Raw genomic sequence first — 21,362 nt, 5'->3', positions numbered from 1 at the left:
TTTTTTTTTTTTTTTTTTTTTTTGGTACCGGGAATTGAACTTGGGTCCTTGCACTTGCAAGGCAGGCCATGGAACTGCTGAGCTAAATCCCCGGCAGTTGGTGGTTTCTTAACATGATTATTCATTATGACCTAAATATTTTGGTGGAAATGTAAATATTAAAATAAGGCAGTGACTTTTGAAGAAACATATAATTCTATCGTGATACAAAAATTTCTTGCAATTTCTAACTCTGGAGTCAGACAATCTAGGTCTAGTCCTATTTTCTCTACCTACTTGTGGGACTTTACATAATCACTTGATTTTTAGGAATCTGAACTACTCTTTTATTCACTGGGGTTAGACAAGCTGACATTTTAAGGTTTTTCCAGCTACAGTATGAGATTCTATGAGTCAAAGATATATTTCAACAGTTGTCACCACAGAAACTTAAAGAAATACAGCTCCTTTTAAAGATAATGTTAAATTTCTAAAGTTGGAATTTCAATATAATTGTCCATCTTCCAAATATTTCTTATTTCTTTAAAATAATAAATTTTGAAATAGAGTCCAGTTATGCTGCCCAGGCTGATATTAAGCTTGTAAGCACTTTGGAGGCAGAGAGGGGAGGATTGTAAATTTGAGGCCGGCATTGGATACATAGCAAGACACTGTCTCAAAAAACACAAACAACAAAAAAGGGAGGGCAGGGACCTGGGGAAAAAATGAGAACCAAGACCTGTCATGCAAAGATACAAAATCCCAATAATGAATGTAACGTATTGCATACCTAAAATGTACCAATAAACTCGATGAGGAAAAAAAAAAGGGTGTTTTCAATTTATGTGAAATAAAAGACCACGTGAAAATACTTTAGATCATGTAGCAGTTTGCTATTTCATCATCTTAATTATATCTATGTTTTATGCAAATTTCATTTATTCTTCAAACATGTATTCATCCATTATCATATCTATCTCCCAGTTTATAGATTCCTTCTTACCTATTTTCTCACTACAGAAGACTACAGCTCCATGAGGACAGGAACTCTGTAATTTTCATATTTGTCTTCAGAGGATTTGGGCCCAAAAGATGTTCAATAAATATCTGATGAACACACGAATGTGCAGCTGAATGGACTGAGAATTTACTAAATATCAGATGTGTGCCCAGCAATGGTTATCCAAAGTTGCATAAGACAGCAACCACTCATCCCCTCAAGTTTGTAATATTCTAATTAAACAGAGATAAACAAACCCATAAAGACTGAGGCAAGGAGTGCCTTAACAGACTTAATAGAAATAATGTTCCAAGTAGAGCATGAAAAAGGGAACCTCTCATTCTGTGCTGGAATTGGGCAATGCTTCACAGAAGAGATCCTGTGTGAGCTGGGTCTTGAAACTAGAGAAAAGCAAGAGAGAAGGGAAGAGAAGGGTAAAGACATTGGAAGGTTAGAGGAAGAACATGATAAGACAGTGAGAACATAGGCTGGCTTGAGTGGAATACAGGTGTCAGAAGAGTGAATCAACACAATCTATGGGGGATTAATTGAAGTGAAGATAGAAAGATTTGTAGAGCTCAGACAATGAAGATCCTTTCAACTATGATGAGTTTATCCTGAAACTTATAGCAAGTTGTAGGGAAAGACAGCATGAAGTGGTGTTCTAAGACCTCTTGCTACAATACGGTGGGCACATCTAGTCGAATTCCTAAGTATGAGGTTATCCTGTATGACTTCCACAATTTCGATTGAACAGTGAAGGAATGAATACTCACATCTCAACTACAATTGTATAAAATGAAATAATATATCAAAACTCTCAGAAAAGTAAAAAAGTTGAAAATATAGTTTATGGTTATGTAAGTAGTGTAAATCTTGGCAAAAATGAACACTGTGGTTTATCATATGTAACAACAACATACCGAACAACCTCAAATGGCAGCAACAAAAACCAGATAATTTCTGAGAATCTTAAACTCTTCTGAAATTAGGGAGCAAGTTAAAGAAAAATAAAGGAGTAGGAAGAATCAACATAATGAAAATGGCCATGCTTCCAAAGCTGCTATACAGATTCAATGCAATCCCAGTTGAAATTCCAACACTATATTTCATAGAACTAGAGAAAACAATCCAAAAATTCATTTGGAATCAGAAGAGATCTAGAATAGCAAAAGTCATTCTAATCAACAGAAACATGGCAGGGGGTATCACAATCCCCAACTTGAAACTATATTGCAAAGCCACTGTGATAAAAACAGCATGGTACTGATAAAGAAACAGACCTGAGGACCAGTGGAATAGATTAGAATATGCAGAAATAACTACAGATATACTCAGCTACTTCCCCTTTGACAAAGAAGCCAACCATCCTCACTGGAGGAAAAATAGCCTCTTTAATAAAAGGTGTTGGAAAAACAGGATTTCATATTGCCAAAGATTAAAATTAGAACCCTATGTTTCATCATGCACTAAAGTAAAATCCAAGTAAATTAAAGATCTAAATATCAAAACAGAAACACTAAACTTGTTGGGATATAAATTAGGTAGAACTCTTGAAGACATTAGAAAAGAAAAGACTATGAATAAATCCTCAGTAGCAAGAAAACTTGCACGAAGAATCAACAACTGGGATCACATCCTACTAAAAAGCTTTTGCACTGCAAGAGAAACCACGAACAGAGCTAAGAGACAACCTAAAATGTAGGAAAAATATTTTACCAGCGGTTCCTCAAAGGTCTGCTATGTAGAATATATAAAGAACTCAAAAAATCAGACCTCACAAATATAAAGGCCCAATTAAAAAGTGGGCATCTGAAATGAACAGACATTTCTCAGACAAACAAGAAAAACCAGCAAATAAACATATGAAAAAAATGTTCAACATCACTGGTCATTCGAGAGATGCAGATGAAAACAATGGTGAGATTCCACCTCACCCCAGAAAGAATGGCTGCTATCAAGAAGTCAACCAATAACAAATGTTGGCAGGGTTGTTAGGAGAAAGGAACCCTGCTCTACTGCTGGTAGGAGTGTAGACTGGTGCATCCACTGTGGAAATCAATATGGAGATACCTCAAACAACTAGGATTAGAGGTCACATTTCACTCAGCTCTTCTCTTGCTAAGGATCATCCCAAAAGAATCATACCACAGTGATATATTCTCACCCATGTTTACAGCAGCACACTTTGTAATAGCTAAAACTTGGAAGCAGCCCAATTTCCCATCAACTGGAGACTGGATAAAGAAGATGTGGGTTTTCTATAAAATGGAGTACTACTCAGCCATAAAGAATGAGAAAGCAGAGACATTTATAGCTAAGTAGATGCACATTGAGGCCATGCTCTTAAGTGAAATAAAGTGGACACACTTGAGTAAATACCAAAATAGTTTCTCTGGCATGAAAAATTAAAAGTGTAAATAAGGTTCAAATGGTATAATAGATAATGTTAAATAGGAAGAAAAAGTCTAAAAGACAAGGGGAAGTGGGAATGGTAGTGGAAAGGAAATAAGGGAAAAGAAAAATGGAAACAAAATCTTTACAAATAGGGAAGTGTGAAGGGGAAGAAAGGAAGACAAGGGTATGGGGAAAAAATAAGAACCAAGATACTTCATGTAAGGTACAAGATCCCAATGATGAATGTAACTGTATTGTTTACCTTAATTGTACCAATAAACTTAATGGAAAAAATAAAGGCTGAAGAGTTAAAAAGGGTTTCAAATGTCATGGGAATGATGTGGGTGACACACTAAGAAGACAGGAAAAGAACAAATGTAGAGCAATTGAATAATCAAGGTAAATAATTTTTTAACATGGGTGGAGAGCAGTGTTTACTAAACATTAAAGATTAATATCAGTAGAGGAAAGAATTGTTTGTTTTTCATCAAAGAGGCCATGGTGAACAATGGGTACAAAATAAAAAAGAACATAGGTTACCATAGAAACCATTTTTAAATTCTTTAGCAAACCACTACTTTTGAAGAACTCATGTATGGACCATGTGATGCTGAATCTGTTTGGGGCAGTCACCAACTGCCTTCAGATGTCTCCGTTCACTTACTTGAAAATAAACAAAACATCACTTGCCTGTCCTCAGCATTAAGGCAAAGAAGCATGTATTCTTATATAGAAACTTATTAACCACATAAATGAATGTATGGTCAACTGAATACTTGTGGTTAATAATTGCTTAAACTATAGAAAGTCTCCCAAAGATTAGAATCTAGGTACTTAGGTTTTTAGGTGAGAATATTTAAAAAGAACATGTAGCAGCCTCATTGGCCCCAATATGAAAGAAAATAAAAGAAAAACAGTAATCTAACCTAAAACATATGAATTATTTTTGTTAACACTCATAAGATATATGACAGATTTATTACATGAAATTGAGTGTCATAATTCTTCCTGTTTATAGGTATTTATTACCTTAAATTATATACATTGATACAAATGTAAGGGCTGTAGGCAACTATATGGTCTTCATCTCTTTTGTGGAGGTCAAACTATTCTCCCAGTTTGTATCCAACACAGGCAGAATGGAACAGCGACCAACACAGTGACTGACAGAGTTTCCCAAATGCAAACACTGTTGCCCTGATCTAGTTGCAGCACATATGCTGGATGTCTTGAAAGGGAGGATATCCCACAGTCTTTTCAATGCTTCTGATGATCCAGACACCTGTGATGTCATACTTTCTCTTTTCGCTTCTGTGTAACTGTGTCCTACAAGAGCTAATTAAACAAAGACCAATGAAGAGCAAACCAGTGTCACTGGCTCCATAAGATTTTAAAAGATAAGCAGGATTGATACTAGTTTTTCTAGGTGGAAAGAATATAGAAGAATAATAATGAAGGGATGAGAGTAGAGGGGGAGCAGATGCACAGAGAATAGGAGAGACATGATAGTCACACACAGATGTCTAAAACGCATTATCAGGAGCACAAATTTCAGCCTGAGTTCATAGCAGGACCCTCAGCTCCAAAAAGATAAAATATCATATGGAACCTGAACAAGGTCTCATTTTTACTTGATAGCTACACGAAATGCAGAATTATACTTAATGCATTCTTAAGGAATTTCTCTTAAGGAGTTAACTTCTGAGAACCTTCTAACTCCAGCTCCTTTGGGGCAAAACACAAAACCATTCTTCATTCTTCCAGAAATGATTTTTAAAAATAGACATATGCACTTGCACGTGCTCAGGGCTGATATTTATATGAAATACACATAATTGTTTAGATACTGAGCATAAAAACACACACACATCAACACTGACAACATTAAATGCAGTTGGTCATCCACTCCCTCCACTCACTCATCCCCAGTGGCTGGGCATCTTAATCTCACATGCAAGCCCTTCACCTTCTCCACCCCCTACAATGTTGAATGTTCTAGTCAAATCTCTTCTCTTTTCCATCTCTCCTTGCTTGCTGAGTGACAACAACTTGTCCCACAACTTTAAATACTATTCTTGTGTTGGTTTTTATCTTTGTGTTTTTTTTCCAGTTGTGGCTTCTTCCTCTATCTCTACACTCATTCATTCTAGGATGTTAAAAAAGCATCAACATATTACTTCTAAATTCATTCCTGGAAGCAAGTGCTACTTTGATTCTCAAACCAGGGAAAGACCAATGAAAAAAGGGAACTACAGGCCCATCTCCCTAATGAACATAGATGCAAAAATCCTCAGTAAGATACTGGTAAACAGAATTCAGAAGATCACCACGAAGCTCATACACCCTGACCAAGTGGGATTTATCCCAGGAATGCAAAGTTGTTTTAACATACATAAAGCAATAAATGTAATACACTATATTAACAGACTCAAGGACAAAAACCACATGATCATTTCAATAGATGCAGAAAAAGCATTCAACAAAATTCAACACCCATTCACGATAAAAAAAAACCTACAGGAAAATTGGAATATATGATTTTTATCTCAATCTGTTAAAGGCTATCTATGAAGAACTAACATCCAATATCATACTAACTGGTTAAAAACTGAAAACGTTCACACTAAAATCAGGAAGAAGACAAGGATGTCCACTATCACTACTCCCGTTCAATATAGCTCTAGAAACATTAGCCACAGCAATTAGACAAGAGAAATAAATAAAAACAATAAAGATAGGAAAGGAAGAACTTAAACTGTCATTATGTGCTGACCATATGATACTCTACATAGAAGGCCCAAAAAATTCTGCCAAAAGACTTCTAGATTTAATTGTCAGATTCAGTTGAGTAGCTGGATACAAAGTAAACACTAAAAACTCAATACCCTTCTTGTATACAAATAATAGACCCTCTGAAAGTGAAATTATGGAAACAATCCCTTTTATAATAGCATCCCCCCAAATGAAATATCTAGCAATCAATCTAACAAAGGAAGCAAAATACCTCTACATTGAGAACTGCAACCCTCTGAAAAAAGAGATGGAAGAGGATATAAGAAAATGGAAAGATTTGTTTCCCCCACCTTGTTCCTGGTTGGGAAGAATCAATTTAGTGAAATGGCCATACTTCCAAAACTGCTATACAGATTCAATGCAATCCCAGTTGAAATCCCAACACTATACTTCATAAAACTAGAGAAAACAATCCAAAAATTCATCTGGAATCAGAAGAGACCTAGAATAGCGAAAGTCATTCTGGGTACAGAGACATAAGCAGGGGGTATCACAATCCCTAATTTAAAACTATACTACAAAGTGACTGTGATAAAAACAGCATGGTACTGACAAAGAAATAGACCTGAGGACCAGTGGAATAGATTAGAATATGCAGAAACAACTCTACCTAATCTTTGACAAAGGAGCCAACCATCCTCTCTAGAGGAAAGATAGCCTCTTTAATAAATGGTGTTGGAAAAACTGGATTTCAACTTGCCAAAGATTAAAATTAGACCCCTATCTTTCACCATGCACTAAACTAAGATCCAAGTAAATTAAAGATCTAAATATCAAAACATAAACACTAAACTTGTTGGAAGATAAGTTAGGCAGAACTCTTGAAGATATTAGCATACGAAAAGACTTTATGAATAAATCCTTAGTAGCATAAAAAAATCAAAAATGGGGACCTCATCTTTTTAAAAGGCTTCTGTACTGTAAGAAAAAAAATCACCAATAGAGCTAAGAAACAACCTATAATGTAGAAAAAAATTTCCCCCCACACTTATTGCATCGTTCTTGACACTTTGTGAAGCAGCTCTGAAGCCCTGGTTCTAGAATGTCTTCAGTTGTGCTGTTGTGGATGCCTGGATGTTTTGAATAGAGTCACACAATTCAACTTGCAAGATTAAAATTAGACCCCTATCTTTCACCATGCACTAAACTAAGATCCAAGTAAATTAAAGATCTAAATATCAAAACATAAACACTAAACTTGTTGGAAGATAAGTTAGGCAGAACTCTTGAAGATATTAGCATACGAAAAGACTTTATGAATAAATCCTTAGTAGCATAAAAAAATCAAAAATGGGGACCTCATCTTTTTAAAAGGCTTCTGTACTGTAAGAAAAAAAATCACCAATAGAGCTAAGAAACAACCTATAATGTAGAAAAAAATTTCCCCCCACACTTATTGCATCGTTCTTGACACTTTGTGAAGCAGCTCTGAAGCCCTGGTTCTAGAATGTCTTCAGTTGTGCTGTTGTGGATGCCTGGATGTTTTGAATAGAGTCACACATTTACCTGTCATGCTTATGTTGACTTTGGGGAACATCCAGATGTCAAACGATTCCATATCTGTGAGTAAAATGAATGCAAACACAGCAGAATCTTTTTATGAGCCTGCCGTTCTGGATGACAGCAGCAGCACTCACTGGATCCTGGATCACACTCTGTAAAGATACTCAAGGGACAGCACCCCCAGAACTACTTCAGAAAATGGCAGGAATGGTGGAAGAGTTGTGTTTGAAGCAATGGATTGTGATTTGAGTGGCAATGTGTCTCTTACTGTAATAATTTTTAAAGTCATATATTCAGTGTATAGTTTTATTATACTTTGTGTGTATGAGAGTTTAAAGTGCTAAACTATCTAGCAACACTTTCGATAGCCAGAATAAGGAGGCCAAGAAGTTCACCAACACTTTAACTGGAAGGTCAAGGAAATAAATGTGTTATGCTACACAAGCAGTAAGCAGAGTAAAAAGAACTCACATGGAGCAAGCACTATGATACAAAGGATGGTTTCATTTTATGTGTAGGCTCAGGTGCTCTTCCTTCTACAGCCCTGCCACATACTATATCAGGTTCAATAAGTTCTACCCCTACTCCATATACTTACATTTGCACAAACATAATCTTGAATCAATTTGATTTATATTTAACTAATTGACATGATGTTGGCATTGTAAACCCTTGTTATTTTTTATTTAGTTGGGTTTTTTTTCCTTCAATTTGACAGTCAATATTATGTAGGTCAAAACCAGAAGGTCAGTCCAGGGCAATTTCACCATGTGGCAAAATAGATGGAACTGCTCTGCACACAGAAGGGTTTGCGGGACAGAGAATTATGCAGAAGGAAAGACTTCAGCGGATGTGAAAGGGTGCTAGCATGGAATCTACCCTTGGGAAGGAAAATTTGTTTAAAGCACTGTTCTTTTTTTTTAACATGCAAATTATGTTTTATACTGCAATAGTCAATTATTCAGGATTTCTATTAATTACTCAGTGATTAGGATTAAAAAGTGTCCTTTTAAGATTTACATACATTAGTTTTGGTGAAAGTATTTTTCTTTTCTTTTTTTAAAATCTTATTGAGTTTATTGGTACTCTAAGTATATAGTACAGTTACATTCATCACTGGGATCTTGTTCTTACACTGTTCTTACAAGAACACTTAATGTACTAGTTAACAAATTTCATAGATATATCTCCAGGGGTAAAAATACTTATCCTTCTTGATTTTCCTTGAAGCTACTCACAAGACTTGGAAGTCAAATTTTGATCTTGCTGCAGACAATGCTAGTTTTTATTAACCTAGTCAAGATGACACTGCCCTGTTGCATTTTTTTTCCTGCCATTTACCATTTGCATCAATGTCAGTCATCCTATCATACAAAGACTAACATTGACATGTTAATCTAAAACACCATAAAGTTTGATATTATGTTCAAATAAAAAGTAGTTGGTAAAAGTCTGTCAACAGATATTTTAAGTAAATGTTATTCAGGACTATGAAAATTTACAGAATACTTTCAAATATAGTCATTATCTTAAAAAATTTATAACCTGAACATTTATTTTCTTAGATGTGACCTAAATCCAAAGTGATTCCATAAGCCATCTATTAAATGGATCTCTTCAGCATTTAAAAGCAAAAAATAGACACATTAGGTGTATTTAAAGATTAATATTTTTATATTATACTATTTTCCTTTATTCGCTTTTAAGCTTCTATTAAAATTGATTAAAGTCACAGAAACATTCATTATACTTAAGCACAAATGAAACTCCGCATTACAGTCTGACAGTTCATCCATAATTCAGGATCCCAGCCTAAAACATTATGCTCAAACAAGGACAAATATTGGCAAAGGTGAAGTATTGAACTGCTACAGTCTCAGCTAAATTATGTAGCAATCTGTGTGTGCTTGAATTTCCCAGCACTGGGAATAAAAATTAAAAGCAGAAAAAATAGTCAACAATTATATGTGCAGACTTAATAAGCAAGGTAGTAATGCCAAATTGCCATTATTTAAAGCTGAGTGCTCTTCATTAGTTATTAATGGTTCTAAAATGATAATAAAACCCAAGAAGGGGGGAAAACAAACCTATCAGTTACTCACTATCTAACCAGGCAAAAGAAAGAGGACCATGAAGAATGTTCTTATGGATTTGAACTTTGAAAATAGAAAATGTGGTTCTATTTAAACCAACAGAAGTTTATGTTTCGTCCAGTAAGTGTCCTCATTTGTCTTAATTAGCTAGGCAATAATGCCAGCCCACCACTTCTTAGAATTGTGGTCACCTGTCTAGAGATTACAGCAGGTAAGCAAGGCTTCTAACGGCCTTTGGTAGCTGACAGGTCTCTGCTGTCTGGAAGGGCTGGCCCTTGTTTAGGCAGAGAACATCAGCAAGCAGAAACAACTCACTGTGGGAGAGCAGGAGGGCAGCACAGCAGCCCCCAGCCAGCATAGTCAGTGGAATGAACCAGCAAATCAACCTTTAACAGGTACACCCACCGGATCACCTGCACTTCCTGCCATCTCCCTTTGCTTCCACTGATTCAGGCTGGATGTGTCCTATTTTGAAGCAGTGCCAATGTGTGTGTGTGTGTGTGTGTGTATACACACACAAAGTAATTGATGCCCAAGAATTTTTTATTTTTTTTGCATTATAAGGCTTGCTGTTCTTTTTCAAGTATTGTGACTTCTTATAATTTTTCTTCTGCAGAATATATTAAGAATAATCACTTTGCTTTGTAATAAAATGGCTGGTCTTATACAACAGTGAATATATGAGATCATTAACATTCTTCCAAAAATCTGAATTAGAAAATATTGGCTGGGCGTGGTGGTACATAGCTGCAATCCCAGAAGGCTGAGACAGGAAGATGGAGAGCTGATGGCCAGCCTGAGCGACGTAACACCCTGTCTCAAAACAATAAATAAATAAATGCCTGAGGATGTAGCTTAGTGAGAAGTCCCTGAGTTCAAGTTCCAGTACCACAACAAGGAAAGAAAAGAAAACGAGAAAAGAAAAAGGTTGCAAAAAAGATTTGCAACAAATTGTCAAGCTGTGCTTTCTCGTCCAAGGTTTTCTGTGACTATTTCATTGCTCGCCTTATCCCAGGATTTACAGTTTGTTATATTATCTCACTGAGCTTCGAAACAAAATGCTAGGAGTGTCAAGACCAGAGGGTGACTGTGTCAATGGGACGTTTAAATGCATGCATGTTGAGGAGAATGTTTACTGTTAAGGGCCTGGTGTGGGAAGGGGCTGAGGTTCAAGCTCTTTCTTTTACTTCACACAATTCTCAAGGAAACTCACTTAAAAATATTACAGAACATTTAAAAACACTTAAAATAAAACCCAATACTCTTCTGTCTTCTCTCACCAGTAACTTTTGCCTTAATGAAAGGACTTCCATTCCAACAAAGAAGAGAAAGAAATATAGAGTGAGTAGAGCACAGCAGTCTCATTCTGATTCAGTCCCTTCAAATGTTCTCTTTGCCAATTTCCTTTATTTCATTATCCAGAGAAGTCTCACATTTAACAAACTCATGGGAAAATCTGATCTATGATCTGAGTTATCTTCCCTCACTTTGGCAAGGAACCTGTAGATCTACCCCTGAGGGATGAAATGATTTGGCAATTTGCCCTCAGGCAAAAGGTGACAAAAAGAGAGGAACAAAGTTCAAATTCAGTGCCCCATCTACCCAAATCACGATGTACAACTTCAGTCTAAGATCCCTGGCGCAGAACAGACCCAATTGAGAATTAGAGGAAAGGTCTATACCCATACCTTCAACAAAAATTAGTTGTTTTATGTAACAAATATTTTACATAACAATAAATGGAAAACAAGTCCCAAATGAGGTGTCACAAGTCAACCTGGGAGACATGTTCAGAAGTAAGGGTTCATTTGGGTCAGAATCTTTTAGTCAACCTGGGGGGGGGTCCCTCATCCGACACAGAGGAACCGATCCAGTCTCAGCCACCTTCAGATTTTCTGTATCTAAGAGCTGTTCTGGGCCATGCATATCCAGATTGAAGTGTTTTGTCTATATTCTCAAAGTCAAGAATTCTTAAATGGAATTCACTGCTTTGCAGTTGAGATAAATTGTAAGCAAAAAAAAAAAAAAAAAGTAGGTTCCTAACAGATTTATATAATAGCTATAGTCCAAAACCACAATGATAACGTGTTGGAGATGGTATAAAACTTAAAGACAAGCTATAAGATTATTTTTAAGCTTTCTTGACTGACATGAGAACAAAGCCCTTCTAAGTTTGGAAATTTTTGCATCCTAAAGGTGTATTTTTAAAGCATGGGAGAGGGGCCATTGGAATTTTGACAAAGAAGCAACACTGTAATATAGCTACAGGTGACAATTATTTTTATGGTTCAGGATTGCACATGTTTAAAGAAAATTGGCAATAGGGAGCTTATTTATGATCTGCTATAACATTTCACTGTTAATTCTCTTCTAGAAGATGGTTCTTTTTTTTTTTAAGAGAAAGAGCATCAGCAAGAGATGCAGTACTAGGCTTTTTGTCTCCAACCATTAACACCATCACAGTGTTATTGTCATCATTGTCACTGATATTCTTCATGGATAGCATCAGTACATTTGGCAATGGCTCTGACTTCCTAACTGGACCTTGAAAGACCCTTAAGATCACATTAATGCAAACATAAACAGCATAAGAAAGGAGCTATATCTTTGTCTGTCCTCTCTACACAAAGAGGACAGCACCTTAAGACAACACATACATGCTCATTTAAAAACACTAGAATAAAAGACATCGATTCCATCCTTTGTTATAATTCCACAAAGTTGAAAAAAAATCTAAGAAATTTTGATGGAATTTGAGTGAAGCTAGTATTCAAATTTAAAAGTATGCTTTTTAAAAATCCCACTGAAATTTCTGCTCTTACCTTGCAGCCTCTGCATCACATTGGCAATGTCCCGAGGAGACCGTGAGGCTGCCCGGGAGGCTGCCATGGTCCCTCATGTAGCACGAACCCAATGCTAAGAAATTCTCCCCCGGTTAGGTGAAGGTCTGTGCCACTCCAGAAAACATGCGGGAACTTTTCTAGATTTGCCACATTACAAATGAATCCTGCCACTCGCAGCCGTCAGAGGGGAAACTGCATTCTCACAGATGGAACAGCTTCTTTGAAGACTACTTTCTTAAGTAAGCTCAAGGACCTGAAAAACAAAAACAGAAAAAGTAAAATATTACAAAAAATCTACATGGGTCAAATCATACCAGAAGAATTCTATTAAATTAGAAAGCCTGATTCATTATCAAGTGAAATGACCTGTGAAAAACACCCATAAACTAGAAAGTACTATCAGGTATTAGACACTAGGTATTTGATTGACCATAAAACAAAATCAGCTGTGAAAAAGAGAAATGCTCATGTTTATTTTGTTTTCTTTTCAAACTATAAACTTTATTAATCTATGACTTAAAACACTGAGTTCTATTTCTCAGTATTCACAGATTCTGTTATCTGTGCTATTTTAGTTTTATGCACACATATTTTGTTCGATTTCATGGCATGCTTTTTGGTAATGAGATCATATCCTAGCTCCTAATAACAATTTAATTAATTAAGATGGTATAAAAGTAAACACTATTTCATTCTGGAAATCTGACTTTCAGATAGTCTAACTATAGAAGACAAAATGAGTCTAATTTGGCTCCCCGCCACCCCACACCAAACAGAAAGATTCTGAAGTAATCTGTAAGGTGGTGAGGGAGTGGACTAACCAGAGAGCACATTGTCCTTGTAACATTTTCCTGAATCTCTGCTTTGGTCAAGTGGAGTTACTCTGGACCAAGATGGTAAAAGAGAGGTAGGTGAGATGTTGGTGAAATCTTGACATCGAGAAATGTAATTTGAACAAAGTTTTCTTATCCCTAAACTCAGCCGAATAGAAGGTCTTGCCATCGACAAAATAATGAGAGATGAGAGGGGCGGACAATTCACTGAGAGAAAGAAGCTTAACCATGAGGCCACACTGAGGAGGCCCGTGGGAGAGTGACACTTTATTACAAGCTTCATTGAATCTCTATAGTATGATGATGACGAAGAAAGGAGAGAATGAAAAAAGAAGAGTGGCAAAAGCAAATCTAAAGCAAGCATACGAGACATGTGTGGGACAATCTACTTGCTTGCAGGAAAAGAAAATAGGAGGAGTTTATGAATATTATAAACATTATATCATTATCTAAATATATGGTCCTTAAGGCTGTACTATGTATGAGGAATTGGAGAAGTAATAGAGTGTTATTAAAAACTGTAATTGATTTTAAATGGCATAACTCATACTTTAGTCTCTAGTCAGAAAGCACGAATACAAAGCAGAAAACATCCTTTCTAAACGACTATCTAAAAAAAATAGATCCAAAACACTGCATACTGCTGCTGACTCATGTGCAACATCAAAAGAAGGTTCTGGAGCAAGAAAGCCTCACAAGCTATTCCATTTTCTAGTCAGGGTGCAGGGTTGTGCTGAATAGTATCAGGTGGAGGAATGTGGGGGAAACCTTCTCCTGACTACTTGGAGGGATACTCACTAGAAATGGGGCACAGTATGTGCATATTCTAGGATGTAGAGTCACCTCTCTGTGGGTGGCTCCGCAAGAATTTCTCAGGGGAAATAATTCCCGATGGCTGGGCTGCTGTACTTTATGGTCTCTAGCTCTGACAAAATTGTGTGGCCAATAGCAGACTGTATCACCTGGGGAAAAACATTCCACTTGCCCACATACAAGGCTGCCTTAACTTGGAAGATTCAGAGTGAGAAATGCCTGAGCGACTTTACAACTGGCTCCTCTAGGCTGTTAGAAAGTTATACGGTGCAAAGTAAAGACCGAAACTTTCTGGAATCTGTTTATGTCTGTCTGTCTACCCGTATATCTTTTCCATTATATCATTTATTTTCATCCATACTAAGGAGAAGTGAGGACAGAAATTCACTTCAATCTCATAACTGGCTCTATACAGTACTGGAGTTCAGAGATGATTAGGACATGCCCCTGCCTTCAATCAAGAATTATGGAACTATAAGAGGCTCCTGTAAGTTCCTGCATAACAGATCACTCTAGCTTTTTAAAGATCACATTCATGTCACATAAGATATTGGCCCTCTTCTCTTCTCTCCTCTTTTCTTCCCCTCTCTTTCCTTTTGCTCTCCTCCCCTTCCCTCCCCCTCCCCTTACTTCACCCTTCTCCTTTCCTCCGATCCCCACTCTTCTCCTCTTTTCTTCCTCATTAAACTCAGAATTGGCCGGCTCCTGTCAGGTCTTATTGCCACAGCACAACCAACACCTTCTGCATGCCTGAGCTCAGTGCGGTACTACTAAAGTGAATAGGGCACAGAAGGTGCTTTTGATGAGCTAAGAACACGGTGAGAAACACACCATAGCAAAGCTTCGTCAGAATGCCAGGAATGAGCACCACTACACGGTAAAGCAATACAAAGGAAGGTTCAGTGGATCTGGAAAACTGTGCCGGGAAAAGGAGCTAACACCTGAACTGAGCCTTGGTGAGTTGTCATTAGTCAAGTAAAATGGGGAAGATGCTTCACCGGCAGAGGGATGGCACTGAGCAAAGGCAGGGATGAGAAACAGCATGACTTGCATATGAAACCATCAACAGTCAGGTACTGAGGGTCTCTGCCCAGTGTTGTTTTGGAGGAGGAAGTAGGGGGATGGCAGGAGGCCTGGACCTTGTGCTCAGAGGGGTGTTTCTGTTTCTCCAGAAGGTAACAAGAAATTTGAGGGTATTAGACTCAAAATGAGAAGATATAATCTGAATTAACAGAAGCAATTTTAGAGGTATAATTTGGATTTTATGTGAGGCAATCAGGCTGGGAAGATCCAGGAAAATGGGTGAGGAAGGGGTCTTAGGAATCCTCGCTGGAAAGGCTGAAAGACTGAAATTGGACGGAGGAAACAGAGCAGAAGGTAAAGGTGAAGAAACTTTTTAAAGATTTGATAGTGAATTGAGTGGGGTGGAGGGGGCAGTGAGCATGTAGGTGGAAGGAGCTGGAGTTTCCAGCGTAGACAAGAGAGCCAGAAGCATCTCAGATTATGCCTAGGATTTGTGGGGCCATCACTGCAGCCCAGCAGAAGAAAGACTGCATGAGATTTGCTTTCAAATACTGTAGTTTTCCTCATGGTCTTAAAACAACTCTGTGGAGCCACTGCTTCATTATCCCTTCACGTCACCCTCTGTGGAACACATCCAACTGAACAAGTCCATGGCATCATCATATTCCTGACCCAGGACCCTCATCCCACCTGAGGCTTTCCCTAGACAAACCAGCACACAGTCAGCACAATCTTGATTCTGCTAGCACTAACAATGCACACTAGGATGCGTTTACTTTGGCTTATATTCTTCACCATGATTATTACCATCTCACTCCAATCAGACTGAACATTTATGCGCTGGTATAGGGACTATAATTTTTATTGCTTTAATAAATTGATAACAAGTACATTTCTGAGCACAGGCTACACCATCAATAAGTTTTATGTTAACTAAATACTGCACATCTATGAGAAAAGCCCTCCCTACCATAAAAAACTGATGCAATATCCTTCCTTTTTCAGGTGTAAGATAAACCATTTTGCTTCATCATTCATGTACACAGATACATCCTATATGGTGAAATTATGATTTTCTTCAGTTGTTTTTTTTTTTGCTGGTACTTTAATTTAGTATCATATGATTTGATAAGGGATTTCAAATTAATGAAAAGTACAATAAAAGAAGACTAGGAATTAAATGATAAGAGTTCTAAGCTTAAGTCTGCCCAACTAGATGAGTAGTTTTGATCTGGTTCTGTGTATCGAGGTTCTCAGTAACTGCTCATCAGAGGGGGTATGGCACCAAAAAATGCAGACTTTGAAAGAGGAAAGATCGGGCACTGACTCTTAATTTTGTCTCTTACTATTCATATGATCTGAAGAAAAGTAAACTTTCCCAAGGTCTTGTTTCTTCATCAGTAAAATGATGATTATGCAAAATTAGATTTAATTTTATTCCTATTAAAATAAACTTTAAGAAGGTCAATACATGACCGGGGGCCTACTTCAGTGATAGAACACTTGCCTAATATGCACAAAACCCTGGGTTCAATCCACAGCATCAAATAATAAATAAACAAACAGACAAAAAATGAATGAAAAGATAATATGAAACATGTGACATGCAGTTCAGTTTCAGCAAATCACTGGCCTTTACTTTTCTTCTCATGTCCTTGGTTTCTCCATCTGCCATAAAAGACCCTGAAATGGAAAGATGTTCTGAGAGAGCACTCTAGTTCCAAAACTAAGGCAGCAGGAGGAAGAACTAAAACAACTGGTCCACATCATGACATTCTTGTAGCAGTGCTATGGTGGTAGCTATGACTTACAGAAGCAGAACACCAGAGGGAGATTCAGCACCATCAATGAGCTCACTGTTTCCAGGGTAGTCAAAAGAGTTTTCAACAGGTACAGGACATTATGGGATGAAGGATAAAGGAATGATGGATGAAGCCAGGTACTGAATTGGGTGGACATCAGTAGACTGCATAGCAACTGATAGCCCCTACACCATCTCCAAGTCTTTCCAGAAAAAGGAACTAAGACACAATGCTGCTAAATACCTCTACAGTACTTAGCAGAAGAGTAAGATGCCTGCATTTATTATTGCACAGAAAATATGGACTTGGAAAATACTATAAGGGAAAATGTACATGCTGAGAAAATAACAATGAACAAGACAGAGTTTGTGTAACCAAGGGGAAGATGATAGAAACAGTACTATATCAGAGTAGGGTGACTTTGTAACAAAGAGGTCTAGACCTCTAGAGAAACAAACAGAATAATATCTGCTGCATATGCTGTGCAGGATACAGAGCGAAGTTTGACTCTGGGCTATTAGGGGTCCTCATAGCTGAATGATGTTCTCTTCTTAACACCAACACCTATGAAAAGCAGTCATGACATGTCACAACTGAATTTTTCCTGTTTCTACTCAAAATAGACAATAGGCTACTACAGCAATTTTTTCTTTGTGTGACTGAGAGGAATCAACAAAAGAAAGTACTAGAAGAAACCCCTGGGCCACTAGAACACACCTTACAGCAATGCAACTAAATTTTTAGGCATTGGCAAACTATAGAAGAAAATCCTGAGCCCTGCAAGAATGAGGGCTGAGGAAGAGAAGCCATTTACAGAGTAAAGAGACAACCTGCCATGTGGGAAAAAATTTTTACCAGCTAGTACCCAAATCTACTATCTAGATTATATAAAGAGCTTTAAAAAAATCAGACCAACCAAATTTAAAGACCCAATCCAAAAATGGGCATCTGAAGTGAACAGACATTTCTCAGACAAAGAAGTAGAAATGATAAATAAACACATAAAACATGTTCAACATCACTGGTTACTGCAGAGATGCAAATGAAAAAAATGCTGAGATTCCACCTCACTCCAAAAAGAATGGCTGCTATCATGAAATCAACCAATAACAAATGCTGGCGGGGTTGTGGGGAGAAAGGAACCCCGCTCTATTGCTGGTGGGAGTGCAGGCTGGTGCAACCACTGTGGAAATCAATATGGAGATACCTTAAACAACTAGGATTAGAGGTCCCATTTGACCCAGCTATGACCCTGCTGTGTATCTTGCCAAAAGACTTAAAAGAATCATATCACAGCAATATATGCACACCCATATTTATAGAGGCACAGTTTGTAATAGCTAAAACTTGGAAGCAGCCCAATTGCCCATCAACTGGAGACTGGATAAAGATGTGTTTTTTGTTGTTTTTGTTTTTTTTTTTTTAATAAAATGGAGTACTACTCAGTCATATAGAATGGGAAACTACAGACATTTATAGCTAAGTGGATGTACATTGAGACCATAATTTTAAGTGAAATAAATAGGACACATATGTATAAATGCCAAACAGTTTCTCTGGTGTGACAAACTGAAAGTGTAAATAAGGATGAAAATATATAATAGATGATGTGCAATAGGAAGAAAAGGGGGGAAGGGGAAGGGGAAGTGGGAGAGGTGGGGAAAAGAAATAAATATGGGAAAAGTAAAAAATGGAAACAAAACCTTTGTAAATAGGGAGAAGTAGAAGGGTAGAAGGGAGGGCAGAGGAATGGGGAAAAAATAAAAACCAAGACATATAAAGTAAAGGTACAAATTTCCAAGGATGAATGTAACTGTATTGTATTCCTAAAATGTACCAATAAACTTAATTTTAAAAAAACCATGGTTGATGTAGCTTATTTCAATTTGAAGCAACAGCAAAAAAAAGACCTTAAATACATACATATTCACAACAGTATGAAGTATGGATATTACTTAATTAAAGGTCTAAATCTATACAACAAAGCATTAAATTGAAATATTCTATTAAATAAAAATTAAAAATCCATTTCCATACACCTATTCAAGTCTTTTGCTGGAGTGATTTTACATGTGTCTCATTTAATTATTTTCTCTATTCATCGTTTAGTACTGGTATTAATAAATAAACATAAAAATGGCTAAAAATGTAGAAAAGAATAGAGACATCCTGGGGTCGATACAAATATATTACTAACATATGTGTACAGGTAATCAGTAAATACTGCTGTTAAATATTATGAGTTATGATTATGAATTTAATACAATAAATATCAAGTCTTAAATGAATTATGCAGGATAATAATAAGAAAATATTTCCCCTAGAAACACAAGAATATGAACAAGTAATCGCAACAGGAATTATAGAGCAGAGAAGCATGTAAATCATTTAGTGTTATGATTCAAAATATTTTGGGAGCCTGGAGTATAAAGTACACTGAAAGGTATCTGTCACCTCTTTTCCACACTGTGGTTGAATATATATTTCACTCCTTGCCCTTCATTAATTCTTATTCAATTAGCTCACAAGGAAGGACGCATTTGAGAGAAGAATCACAAATGCCCCACAGAGGAGTCTTAGGCCCCATGCACCAGTCACATTGAGCCCACGGGGTGTGGCTGCAGTAGTGAGAGCTGAGAAAATGACCCCTCTCTCGCCAAGCTATGGGCTTCTTACTTCCTGTTATAGCTGCAACTCCTGCCAGTTGCAAGGTGCTGTGCATCCTGCACAAATAACAGAAAGCAGGTCCCAGGGGACCACCAAGAGGTCCTAGAAAATGTTCAAGTGGTGAATCCCTGCTCCCAGGCAGGAAGCAATCCAATGAATAGTTCTCGTATGGGGAAAGTGAAAACAGAAGCAAAGCAGTTTGCAAAAAAGCGTTAGTTGAGGAAGATAAACGTAAAGCTATAATGTAAGAGTTGAGCAAATATTTCTCAATACTATTCAGCAATATTATAATCAGAGTCAGTCTGAGAACACGTTTTTATTTTTTATCTTCAACATGAAAAATTAAGTTAGTAGTAATCTGGTACATTTTGTTCTAAATCTACCACAAAGTAATAAACAGACTAAAACAGAAAAATAGATATGGATTTCAGTAAATTGTTCTGATGATGTTAGGACTTTTTATCCGCACTATTAATCTTTTTCAACATGAAGAATAAAAAACCTCCTACAAAGAACAACCCTCATGACTCACAGTTAAATCAGCAGTTTATGCGAAGGGAGGTCAAATCAGTAACCTTTGGATGATAGAAAAATCATTATCCCTTGTGTTGCACAGATCTAGCTTCTGTATACAAATTATGTCTAGGAGAGCAGTTCTTAAATCAAGGCAAAAGTAAATCAGCATCAAGGAAGAGAAAAATAACTCATTCTGGGCTTTCTTAACGTTAACAGAAAAAAATTCAAATCCGTAGAAGTTTTCTCTCCCAAACTGAAAAGCTCAGAAAGGAACATTTCAGGGATCTAAGGCTTCTCCCTCCAGGGGCTGCACCTGACTGTTTGCGGAGGAGGCCTGAACTTCCCAGCATCAAACACTGCTACCCAATCAGCACCCTGGCGTCCCTGCCCGCGGTGCTCTCCATCCTGGGCAGGGATGCTGCTGCGTTGTTCACTACATTCCTGCTCTGTGCCGTGCACCTGCCGCCCTCTGCACCACCATTTCCTACATCTACCCCCTCAGCCGGGCAGAATCGGCCTGAAACCTGTCTTTCCGGAGTGGAGTCGAAAGTTACCCTGCCCTCCAGTGCAGCCGCACCATGACGGCGCCGGCGGAGTCGCCAGGGCCTCCACGCAGCCATCAAGCCCTCGGCTCTGCTCCCTACTTTCCCTCCCCCAGCCCTTCCTAAAATAGACCGAGGGTGGAGGAAGAGAGGCTCCTAGAACCAGCTCAACCCCCTGCGTTTCCCATCTGATAGTAGCGACCGCACCGACCATCACAGCAAGGTGGCTGCTTTCGCTTCTGCCATCACCGGAGCCAAGGATGTGCCACGAAGGGGAATGACAGCTCAGAGGGGTGTTCACAGGGATCTCTACACCGAGCTGAAAAGCAGCTCTACAACCCCCTTCCCTCCTCGTCCACGAGTGTTACACACGTACACACCACGCCACCCTCTCCCTCCCACCCAGCACGCAGAGCTCATCGTGGAAGCTCAAACTTGCTTGCAATGTGTCTGCAATTTCTTCGACCTGCACCTGCCTCTCCCGTTTCTCTCCAGTTCTCTCTCGGGATGTGCTTTTACCTTCTCTGTCGGCCTCTTCTTTCCGTTCTCCGCCGCGAG

General features: G+C 37.8%; 1 protein-coding gene across 2 annotated transcripts in view; it reads right to left on the bottom strand.

Moving 5' to 3' along the window:
- The window catches only part of LOC117286012 (nesprin-1-like), a 171,336-nt gene extending 149,974 nt beyond the window's left edge, over positions 1–21,362 (bottom strand). For both annotated transcript variants that reach the window (XM_033763310.1, XM_033763311.1), the window contains exons 1-2: positions 21,324–21,362; positions 12,588–12,861 (exon numbers count right to left, since the gene is read on the bottom strand). In XM_033763310.1, coding sequence (XP_033619201.1) covers positions 12,588–12,654 — 67 coding nt within the window. In that variant the 5' untranslated portion in view covers positions 12,655–12,861; positions 21,324–21,362. The remainder of the gene's footprint in view (positions 1–12,587; positions 12,862–21,323) is intronic.

This window comes from Fukomys damarensis, unplaced genomic scaffold (genome assembly GCF_012274545.1).
Source record: "Fukomys damarensis isolate Sample0158 unplaced genomic scaffold, DMR_v1.0_HiC HiC_scaffold_14, whole genome shotgun sequence".
Classification (NCBI taxonomy): Eukaryota; Metazoa; Chordata; class Mammalia; order Rodentia; family Bathyergidae; genus Fukomys; species Fukomys damarensis.
The sequence above is the reverse complement of the archived record's forward strand: the minus strand, read 5'-3'. Positions and strand labels throughout refer to the sequence as shown.